Source organism: Rissa tridactyla, chromosome 3, assembly GCF_028500815.1.
Source record: "Rissa tridactyla isolate bRisTri1 chromosome 3, bRisTri1.patW.cur.20221130, whole genome shotgun sequence".
Lineage (NCBI taxonomy): Eukaryota > Metazoa > Chordata > Aves > Charadriiformes > Laridae > Rissa > Rissa tridactyla.
In genome coordinates this window covers 65,507,883-65,519,212 of record NC_071468.1, presented here as the reverse complement: position 1 = coordinate 65,519,212, position 11,330 = coordinate 65,507,883, and the positions used below count along the sequence as shown (strand labels likewise).

At 43.9% G+C, this 11,330-nt stretch overlaps 1 protein-coding gene and 3 non-coding genes across 5 annotated transcripts; all 4 read left to right on the top strand.

The window, feature by feature from the left end:
• The first annotated feature begins 6,239 nt into the window (after window positions 1-6,239).
• On the top strand, window positions 6,240-10,226 carry RPS12 (ribosomal protein S12). 2 transcript variants are annotated; one of them, XM_054196666.1, is made up of 6 exons: window positions 6,240-6,302; window positions 6,441-6,492; window positions 6,931-7,047; window positions 8,706-8,808; window positions 9,309-9,410; window positions 10,140-10,226. In XM_054196666.1, exons 2-6 carry the CDS (start codon window positions 6,479-6,481, stop codon window positions 10,200-10,202), a joined length of 399 nt encoding a protein of 132 aa, XP_054052641.1. In that variant the 5' UTR covers window positions 6,240-6,302; window positions 6,441-6,478; the 3' UTR covers window positions 10,203-10,226. The 2 variants fall into 2 exon arrangements, with proteins under 2 accessions (XP_054052641.1, XP_054052642.1); XM_054196667.1 differs by having other exon boundaries at window positions 6,259-6,302; window positions 6,444-6,492.
• Window positions 7,772-7,846, top strand: LOC128908009 (small nucleolar RNA SNORD101). Its single transcript, XR_008465823.1, has one exon. It is a non-coding gene; the product is annotated as a small nucleolar RNA SNORD101 (small nucleolar RNA).
• On the top strand, window positions 9,708-9,844 carry LOC128908021 (small nucleolar RNA SNORA33). The gene has a single exon (XR_008465834.1). It is a non-coding gene; the product is annotated as a small nucleolar RNA SNORA33 (small nucleolar RNA).
• Window positions 10,227-10,550: 324 nt separating the features above from the next.
• On the top strand, window positions 10,551-10,635 carry LOC128908023 (small nucleolar RNA SNORD100). Its single transcript, XR_008465836.1, has one exon. It is a non-coding gene; the product is annotated as a small nucleolar RNA SNORD100 (small nucleolar RNA).
• The last annotated feature ends 695 nt before the right edge of the window (window positions 10,636-11,330 follow it).

The window sequence follows — 11,330 nt, the reverse complement described above, 5'->3', positions numbered from 1 at the left end:
CGCCGGGGGACACCGGGGTCCCGCCGGGAGGCAGCGGCAGGGCGGCCGCGGGGGCTGCCAGGCGGGGTGGGGAGAGCACAACAGGCGCCGGGCTTTGGGCAGGGTGAGGGTAAGCTGGCGGCTGACAGGGAGGGCTGAGCATGAGGCGGAGGGGAACCGGTTACTGCCCGGACCTGGCAGAATGTGAAATGCTGTAGGTACAGCCGCTGCGACAGGTTACAGGTGAAGGAAACCGGAGAGGTAGCGGGCAAAGCTGTCACAGGAACAAGTGGGTATCGTCTGAATATGGCTGTGCCTCCCCTGGGCTGTAGAAAGATGTTTTCTACAAGCGGAACAATGCACGTTCCAGAGAAGTCTCGCAATGGAAGCATAAATCCCAAGTGTATTAAAACAGGAGCTCAAACAGTTTATGAATCCTACATTGTTGTGACTGCTAGGGACCATGGGGAGCTGGGATCAGGGACCCAGGAGGTGCATCCCACGAAGTTTGGATGGTAAAGGGGGGATCAGCTCCAGGGACTCTGCCTGGCTACAGCTGAATAAGCTGATTACGGTTCCTGAAAACTTAACCACTTTGGCCCAGCTTTGCTCACTAAGGTTCGTCGGGGTGGCTAGTGGTTTGCCACTGATTTTGCCTTGTACGCACAAGCATTCATCTGTTTTAAAAAGGGATACCAAAGGGAGATTCAGGATGGCTGAATAGACTGATAGACCAAGTAAGATCGATGATCATCTTCACAGCCTTTGGCAAGTTACAGGGACCATAAAACAGTAACAGAAGAGCTGAATGACAAAGTTGTCAGAGGAATCAATAGCTAGAAACTGGCCAGGAGTAAATTTAAGCTGGAGATGAGGAAGAGGTGATATAATGAACACGTTTGGCACAAGTTCCTATTGGGAGGGGAGGAAAGTGAGGAACAAGAGCTGTGGACCTCGTCAAAATGTAATAGAAGACAGACCACCCATGTCTTGAAGAGAAAAACCAGTAATTCTTAAAAGCACTATTTTTACTAGGCCATCAGTATTCCATCTAGTCTCCAGTTATATAAGATGCATAATAAGGACATTTCAGAGCAAATGTTGCCATGTACCTAACTTTAGAATCCCACACTGCATGTGACAGGAAAACACAGAGTTACTTTCTTATCACAAGATTAGGAAACTTAAAAAATATTTAGCAGCCACAAAGAACAACAGACACACATTCCTTGCTGAAACCTATTTTGACAATATATTGTGTGTGGCATATATTACGGCTGTGAAGTTGAAAAATTCCCTTGATTTTTTCCTGTCTGCCTCCAGAAAAAGATAGAAACGTAAGTCTTTTTCATAGATACAACCTTACCCCTTGAACAGCCTTACCCCCACAAAAAAGAGGAAGAGCACTTGCAAGTCATCCCGAGTCTGGCAAAAGGATAATAAGAAAAAAGTGATACATGCAAAGCACGACACGTGAACTTCAGCCTGGAGAAGAGAAGGCTCCAGGGAGACCTTCAGGCCTTCCAGTACCTGAAGGGGGCCTACAGGAAGGATGGGGAGGGACTCTTTATCAGGGAGTGTAGTGATAGGACGAGGAGTAACCATTTTAAACTGAAAGAGGGGAGATTTAGATGAGATATTAGGAAGAAATTCTTTAATGTGAGGGTGGTGAGGCACTGGAACAGGTTGCCCAGAGAAGCTGTGGACGCCCCATCCCTGGAGGTGTTCAAGGCCAGGCTGGATGGGGCTTTGAGCAATCTGATCTAGTGGGAGGTGTCCCTGCCCATGGCAGGGGGGTTGGAACTGGATGATCTTTAAGGTCCTTTCTAACCCGAACCATTCTATGAACTTATAGAGAGACATTAAAATCATGGAGGGAGAATAAGCTTGTCTTTTGTGGCTAGAGACAGACAGTTAATTATGTTCAGGAGATGAAATAGTTTTTACTCCAACTATTTGCTCTTTTCAGCCTAGACTTGCACTCAACAGATTCCAACTACTTTCAAAGCCAGTCCTCCTCTCATTAATAATTACATGTAAGTAATGAGTAAACCAATAAAGCCTATGGAGTCAGATTTCCACAAAGTCAATGCATGCAGTAGAAGGCTGAAGTGCGGGAAGTTGCAGTGAGGTACAGTGATCAGCATGAGCTACAGCTCCAATAATGAAACGGGGCTATGAACTCCCTATTAGTGCACACAATTTACTTATGCACTGCTCATTATTGCCAGAAGATACTATTTGATTGAACGCGTTTGTTAATTGTTCATATATTCTTCATAACCTATAAATATTTGTTAACCTTTGAGTCGGGACTTGTTACCAGCCTGTTACAATAGTTTTTCAAGTCTAACAAAAATATTTTTTTAAAAGCATACAAGCCTTTCTTGCTTATGTCATGTCTGCAGCAACTTTAAAAAAATATTTCTTTCCTTTCAGGTACAAAAATCACACGTAGAATCCATGCCTTGGAGCACTGAGCCCTCTATAAATACTGCAAATAGAGTCTACATCCATTGCTTATGTCCACAAGATAAAAACATATTAAGAACCATTGCTTTAAGAACAGCTTCCTTTGTGGACTTCCAGGACATTCTGAAATGCTCAGCACATGTGGGAGTATATATCCCTTATTATTGTTCTGTGTATTTGCAGAGATGTTAGACATACTTTTGCATTACAATCCAGAAATCACTTAGACAGTGCTTATTTGCATCATATTACTATTTATTTGCCAGAAGTCATAGTGGCTGCACACAGGCATTTGAAAAGAGTATAAAATGGCTGTAATGTAACCACATCATAACCACATCCTTTGAGAGTCTAGTGCAGAACCTGTGAAAGGCAATGAAAACCGGCAAACTGCTTTGTTCAGTTATCATGGCATCAAAGTCTTTCTTCTTCTCAAATTGGTATTGAAATGCCATAGCCTGTCCTCTTTCTGGGACCCCAGAATTGGTCTCACCATACTTTCTCCAGGACCTTGGAACTTAATGCTGACATCCCTTGCACTCCTGAGCAGCGGCACGTTGTTGGCTGTTCTGAACTGTTAACCTGGAAGTGCTTGGAAATGCACATCTCTCCCTGCTGGGCTGGGGAGCAGGACTTCTATGGAAGGGAGAGAAAATGGGTAAAAATAGCCTGACTTCTACAAAAATCTTTATGATGCAGAACCTTGTTCTGGACTGTATGACCAGGAAATGGATAATTGGTTAGGAAGAGTAGGGTGAAATGTGCACTGGTGTTACTTGCAAGAAAGCTTCCAACTTGACATTCCACAGGGCTGAGAAATTATGTCAGTTTTGGAGTGAAAATGAGATAATTCTATCTTGTGACATTAGAAATCTAATCATAGCACATGCCTGTGCTTTGTATTTCTAGAAACAGATGTCAGAGGGAAAGACATTTTGCATGGATTGTTCAGAACTGAAATTCAGAACTGATTGTTCAGAGTTCAGCAGTGTCAGGGACCTCTCTTGGGAGTTTGTAATACCTGACACTTTCACCTGCCTACCTGGCTGCCTTACCGTACTCTGACGCTGTCTGAACTACTCATTATTCAGTTCCTGAGCCTCCACAGTTTATAACACGGCACTTAAGCTATCACTGGAGTTCGGCAATTTGAACAAAAGCTGGGTTGTGGTTGCCAGGGTGAGCACAGGGTGAAGGTAAAGGTTACTGCAGCAAAAGAGAAGGAGAGAAACAGAGAAAGCCAAAAGCAGCAGGAAGGGGATGGCCGAGACAGAGTCAACCATTATATCCTTGCTACAATATCACTCTTGTGAAAAAGCCCCCAAGTTCAGTTGCCATTTTGATCATACGGGTTAAAAAGAGGAAGGCTGCCACCCTGGAAAGGGGCGACAGACAGGGGGAGTCAAGGAATTGAATGGAGAGCACAGAGGGTAGTAGCTATAACCAAAGCATTTTTAAATATATGCAGCAAGAAGGTGAGTCAGAATGGTTTGCCCAGAACAGCAACCTGGTGAGAATCCAAATTCTTGAATGTCATGTGACAGCAGCTTGTGGTTACTTTTCCTGCCCCCAAATCCAAGTTTGTAGACAGCATGTTATGCTGTTTATAAGATAAACAAATCTTGAGAGGACCAAATTCCTCTGTTGGAGCTGGCTGCTCAGTGAAACACCAGGCCAGCATTTGCACTGACACCCCCTCAGCCCGCTGAAGCCCAGGCAGGCTCTTTCACTGCATCTGGCAGCTTCTCATTTTCTGTCAGTCTGCTTGTTACCCTGCTCACCCACCCTCAAGTGCGCTAGAAGTACTCCTTAGCACAGGACTGCAATCCTTGACTTAAACGTGTCATGCCCTGTGGCTCTATGCCAGCATTTAAACAGCAGGGTGCTAAATGGACATTGTAACTCAGAAGAGAAAATACAGAGGTTAAGAAACTAGCTACTCCTTGTAGGAATCTGGACAGGAAGGTGGAGCAGGTGGAGTAGTGCCAACAGTGTGCAGAGTGCCCACATGAACGCTGAGCTCACATTAACACACTGTGCAGCGGAGTGGACTTTCAAACAAGATCACACACTTCCATTAATCATTACATACAAATACGTACTCCTACTATGCTATACCAACATTTCAACACAGCGTTCAGTGCCAATGCAAACCTCCCCTCTACACATACATAACTTTTATCTTAGCGCAGCTTTGTTTTCTTGCAGCTGTGCTAGGAAAACTATTTTTACATATTCTACTTCTAGAATATTAGATGATAATTTGACTGTGATTATCACTTTTGCTGTAATACAAATCTTTTACGTGTGCATACTTCCATCTGCTGGACAGAATGTATATTGCACTTATCCGGCAATACTGATGTGTCTTATGGCTGGCTGTGGAGTTGTTATTATGCTTTGATGACCCTGAGGGAGATAATGGTTTATTGTTCTACTCAGTACAAAACCTCCTCTATAGATTAGGCATATTTAGGGCTTTTTAAGGGGCACAAGAAAATTGAGGGTGTGTGAGCCAGTGCAGGTGGGATGCAGAAACAACCACAAAACCATGGATGAAATGCAAAGAGTAAATTTATTTTCATTACCTCGCCAACTAGGGCATCCCTGAAGCAGCACCTGGGCAGAGGCACACAAGTGGGGACACAGGCACCACGGAGCTTGGTCCATGCTCGAGGATCACCAAACCTGCTGTTTTACCTGTATATGAGGGATTTGCACAGGCGTAGTTTATCACTGCTTTGATTGTTCACACAGCAGGGCAGGAATCTCAAGCATGTTTGATGGGGTGCCTCTAAGTCTATCACAGGCCTGTGTTATCTGCTTGATCTACACAGATGTTCTACTTGTTAAACGCACAAGACTAAGCAACATTTAGTATGATAGGTGTTTTTGACACCTCAGCTGCAAGTCACTTGAGCATGTTTACAATCCTCCTCACCAATCTTCCATTGTTTTCCCACAAAGTGATAGATGGATATAGGGAAGAACATTCTCCTTGGGGAGAGGGACAGAAGGTGGGCATTATAAACTGTGTGTGTTTGCGTGCTTTCTGGGGTCTGAGCAACATGAAGGAAATTGTATGTTCCCACTTCTTGTGGAGGAAGGAGGGGAGAAGTCATGGCCAGATGTCCCACAGGAGCTGCTATATTTTGTCATGATGTATTGTTTACAAAGATAGCAATATGTAGATTGCCCAATGGTCAAATTGTCAAGTCTGAAACAGATAGGATGGACAAAGTCCCGTGTCAGACTGACAGCACCTGAGCAAGTAAGACACTGGAAGTGTAGTGGCCATGCTGCAGGTGCCCAGATCAACTGCATTACTTGTGAATGCTCACACACACCTGACGTGTGTGAGCACCTGATGGCAAGCGCAGTCGCACTTTCTAGATTTCCAAGGTACAGCTAAGTGCAGTGACCGGCCCCCCCCCGCCAGAGATTTCAGTCAGGTTTGTTCCCTGTCTTCCACTAGGGTGCCAGGCATTGACAAATGCTGCCTGCCATTGGAGGCCTGACCGCTTCGGCAGCAACAGGTGCCCGTACTGCCCTAGGGAAGATGATGGGACCCAGCCCCAGATGGCCCATAGATCCAGGTAGCCCCTACCCGGCTGCTGAAGATGTCTTACCCCTCAGGAGGCCGCGCTCCCTGCGGCCGGGCCGGGCTGGGCTGGCTCCGGCGGCCCCGCCGCTGCCGTCTCCATGGTTACGCGGGGGCGGGCGAGGTGGCGGATCAGGCAGCGCCGCGGACAGCCCGCGCTCCCGCGCGGGCTGGGGTCCTGGCGGGCTATAAGAGCGCCAGGCGGAAGGCCCGCCCTTCTCTTTCTCTGGCGGCTGGCGGCGGCGCCGGGGTGAGTAGCCGTGGTGGCGCCGGGGCCTGCCGGGCTGAATCCCCGCCGCCGGCGGGGCATCGCGGCGGGAGCGGGCCGGGCGGGGGCTCCGGGGCGGCCGGCGCCACTCACCAGGGCGGCCTGTGTCTGTATTTGCAGCAGGAACCCGGGCGGGAGCAGCATCCACCGAGAGCGCCATGGCCGAGGAAGGGTGAGCGGGGCCGGGGCGGTGGGGGACGGCGGAGCCGGGTGGGCCGCATCTCGCCTTACCGACCGCGCCGTGTGGCGCCGCTCCGTGTCGGGGCTGGTAGTTGCGGCCTGCGCAGGCCCTGCCATGGAGCTGCCGCATGCTTCCTGCAGGGGAGAGGCTGGGCGTGGGTCTGGCTGTGTGCGTGGCTTCCCTTCTTTGTGAGGGAGCGTGGGGAGAGCATAGCCGGCTGGCAGGCCAGAAAGATTTAAGCTCTTCAGTTTCTTTGGGTTTTTCCTCTTTTTCGTCTTCTTTCTTTCAGTTTTTTCTTTGGCCTTATTCTATAGCTTGCTTTTCTTCTGTATTTTTTTTAACGATTGGATGCTTGCAGGTGAACGGGAAACTTTGGCTTATAGTTGGAAGGTGTTGGTACGATCAGAGTGATATCTGTCTTCTCTTTAGCATTACTGCTGGAGGTGTAATGGATGTTAACACCGCCCTGCAAGAAGTGCTGAAGACCGCACTTATCCATGATGGCCTAGCTCGTGGTATCCGTGAAGCAGCCAAAGCCTTGGACAAGTAAGTGTTGTTTTCCCACTTTGTCTATGGTGAATAACAAAACTGGGTGAGATGTGCTGAACACATACAGTGCTCACTTTGTCCAGATTTTTTACTTAAGAGCTTTTGCAAGAATATGTTTTTCTGCCAATGAGTTTTGGTTTTTGTTATCTCAGTTTTGGGTCTTTAACTGTGGTCTTAAAATACAGATGCTAAACTTGATGACTCAAGAATAACAGAGTCTAGTGTGTTAGCTTCTGGGGTTTTTTTGACCCTGGTGCTATCAAGTTTTCATGTAGATTGGTTTTGTGAAGAAAATGGCATGGTCTTGGCAGTATGTAGTCATGGAAATATGGGGCTCAAGAATCTGTGTTTTAAGAAACATAACTCTTCCCAAAACTTTCTAAAAACTTCAGTTGGGAAGGTTAATATATATGTCAGACTTAACCTGGAAGAGTTGGTTTAGTTTTTATAAAAATAACCCTGAAATTCATAGGTAGCCTTTACTTTTTCTACCCTCATTTTTTTGTGTTGCAGCTGTAAATAATTGCTTTGGTACAATATCAAAACAATATTAGACTTGTCATATATGCCATGTGCCAACCATGGTAACTAGTTATGGTTTCTTGGTAGGGTGAAGTATTACACATGGGCATATACATGCATACATACACCTACTTCTAGTGTGTATGTATATAGGCACGTACTTTTAAGAATAGACAGTGCTTAAGTGTAATGCTACAGTGTTTGGGTGATGACTTAATCATTTGTCGGATACCCCTTCACTCGCCTTATGAGTGAGAACAGCAGTCTGACAAACCTGTATGCAAAAAGCTCTAAGACAAAGTACCAAACGATGGAAGAGAAATACAACTTAGGTGACTGGCTGCTAGTTTGTTAGAGTTCTTTGAGTTCAGATGCAACTTCATATACTGTGCGTTATGAGGATGATGTATGTATAAGGTTTATATACACTTGTGTGTGATGGTTCTTGCTTGGAAACATTTCTCAAATGTTCTGGTGAAACTCATGATAAGGAAGGGCGTACAGAAAACTGACTGTTTGCAGTGGTCAAATTGCATTAGGTTAAGCACAGAAGACCTATACAGCTCTTCTTGTTGTCAGGTATCCCTTTGGTATTCTTAACATTGTACCACAGTATACAAAGATCCTAATTAGAAACGAGGCCCTGACATAACAGCTTCTTTTAAGGTAAGTAGAAAAGATTGTTCTGAAGAGTTTAAAACAACTCGAGATGGAAATTCATGCTTTTAATAATTATAATTAAAATTATTGTAATCTGAGGTAAATGAGAAAAAGCAACTTTTGACTTGATTGCTTTCTAATAGTGGCACTGGTGTTTATCCAGTTATTACACCTTTTTTCCAATGGCTGAGAGTTTATTTAGTGGGGTTTTTAAGAAGCTTCCAAAACTGGAAAGAATCTGATAATAAAGCCAACAATGTATGAGTGTTTTATTACATATATGAAAAAAAGTAGTAGATCATATCAAAAGTATACTTAGTATTTCAAAAGCACATGGTGTCTCAAAACCAAAAATTAAACTTAGGAAGTGATTGTCTAGAAATGCAGGTGCTGAACTTTCTTTGTGGTTTTGATTATCGAAGAAAGCTTAAGCTGCATCTGAAGTTACATTTCTATGTTTTCATTTTTTTTAGACGCCAGGCCCATCTTTGTGTTCTGGCTTCAAATTGTGATGAACCCACGTATGTAAAATTAGTCGAAGCACTTTGTGCAGAACATCAGATAAACTTAATAAAGGTGAGTGGTGGAACTTGACACACAAGTTTGGAACAGTTATCCCGCTTGCAATATAAGCTGCTTGTTTGAGCACATAGAGAGATGAATCTTTGAAACACTTTGCTGTAATTCTGTGTGTGGCTTATCTAAGTAAAACTTCTCTTAGCTGCAGAGCATGTTTTAGTTCTGTGTGATTGTCGTAGGAGCAGTACAAAAACTGCAGATGTAAATGGCAAAGGATGTCTATCAAGTGTCTTACAAAGTTAAAATGAATTCTTATGTCCTGTATAATAAGAGATAGATTTAATGCTGCAAGTGGTTGGTGGAGTAAAGGGGGAGTCTCAATGTGACCTCAAAATGTTTAGAAGCTTACAATGATGCTACTTTGCTCCACCACAAACTGATACTTGAGGAAAGCATCACTCCATTACTCAGTAATGTAGTTAGTACAGCAGCTTTTTTGCTAAACCCTGTTTAGCTAGAAACGACTAGTTCTAATGTGATGCAATGTTTTAACACAGGTTGATGACAACAAGAAGCTGGGTGAATGGGTCGGTCTCTGCAAGATCGACAGAGAAGGAAAACCTCGCAAAGTAGTGGGCTGCAGTTGTGTGGTTGTCAAAGTAAGATGATGCTAATTATAGCTTATTTCTTGACTTCTGGAAATAAGCAGTAAAGATAAGGTTGCTGTAGATAAGGGAATATTAAATAGAGCTCTTGGATTTTATTTTTTTAAACAGTTATTCTCCAGTGTTGCTAGTGAAGATAAACTGCTTCTCTGTTCTATAGTCCCTTTCATGTTTATTCATAATACTCATTTTGTGGGTTAATGGTTGTGTCCTTAAAGTATCTATGCCTGCTTGCCAGTAAGGAAAGAAATTTTAACTAGAAGAGATGAAGTTTTGCCTCAGAAAAAAAAAAAGCCAGTTCAAAGTCTCTGCTCAACTTGAAAATGTTTTGCAGAGCACTATTTTTAAAAAGACACTGGTAAAGCAAAGCCACAGTACGAGCCTTGAAGACTTTGTTGTCTTTGAGGTCCCAACAGATGGCTACATCTTCACAATAAAGCCTGATTCTTTCTGCATGTATTCCACACTTTTGCTACTGTTTTGCATACTTCACTTGGCTTTCTTTAAGCAGAAATGAAGAATTTGTTTGGATCCATACCAATAGGTGTTATACTTTGAGACTAGCCTCTTATTAGAGAACAAAGGCAAAGCAGCTTGGCAGATTGCTTGAGGTTACTTGTCTGTAATTTTGGGAGTATTTGTGAATGCCTTGAGAAAGAGTCAGAATCTGTTCTAAAATTTTTGAATGGGTCTGTGTTATTAATATGTTATCTTGTGTTACAGGACTATGGCAAGGAATCTCAGGCCAAAGATGTCATCGAAGAGTACTTCAAGTGCAAGAAATGAATGGAAAATAAATTTTGAACATGACGTGTGTGTGTGATTAATGGGTGGGTATCTGTGGAATAGTTCTTTAAGTTGCAGAGGAGAACATCAGAAGGTGAAAGGACTTTGCAGGTCTTGGTGTCGTTTATTAGTATGTTAACTCTTGTCAGCTGCTAAAAAGATAATAGCAGTCCCTGTGATTCCATACTAGGGTCCTTCTGTTTCCTGTTTTTACCTACCCCAGAGGTTACCAACCTGCTGAACGTAGCACACTTCTCAGTCTTAAAAACACTGACAGTGTGTTGGTTTGACAGTGTTTAGGCCTGTGCTTCGTTTTTGAGTAACTTATTAGGGAGTCTGAAGTACTGCTGCATCTGTGATGAAACTTTGGCTCCCTCTACTGAAACAAATGAGGAGAACAGCCTTAACCGTTACCCAAGTCTTCTGAGATGTTGCAGGAAACTTCTAAATGCTCCCTTAATTTATTCAGGGAACTTACTTCACAGATGGTGTGTTTTGTTGGGTTCTCCCTGCCCCCAAGCCCCTCCAGTTCTGAAGCAAATAGTTGGTAGAACTAGCTCCTTAGAAGTGTTGTCATGTACTTCTAGATCTGATCCTGTAGTTCTCAAGAGTCAGTGTAGCCAAGTAGTTGAGATCTCATTGCTCAAAGAAGGCAGTGTTGAGCTGTGACTTGCCCTGTGTCTTGGTTTCCCTCGTAGTTTGATATTGTACAGAACTTGTGGGGGTTTTTTTGTCAGTGTTTTTGCTTTTTGACAATAAGGTGGTATTGGAATTCAAGGTTACTTTCTCTTCTTTCTTACGCAAGTTGTTTTCTATGTCTTACATTTTCTGTGGAGCAGCTCTAAGGAGTCATAAGGAATTGCTCCATTATGCTGATAAGGAAGACATGAATGTAAGTGTGTCAGGCTGGCCACCTGTTGACTGAGAAGATGGGAATGTGTATCTCTGTTTACTTATGTTCTTGAGCTTGAATTTTCCTTATGATTTGTAACCTCTTTTTTTTTTTTTGATATCCCCAGTCATTCATGTAGTGTAGAGGTGGACATCTTCTCCAGGTGCTGGGCTTAGATGCACTTACAGCTCTCAAAGCTTTTAAAGTGTCAGGGGTTTTTCCCCTGTCACAGCTTT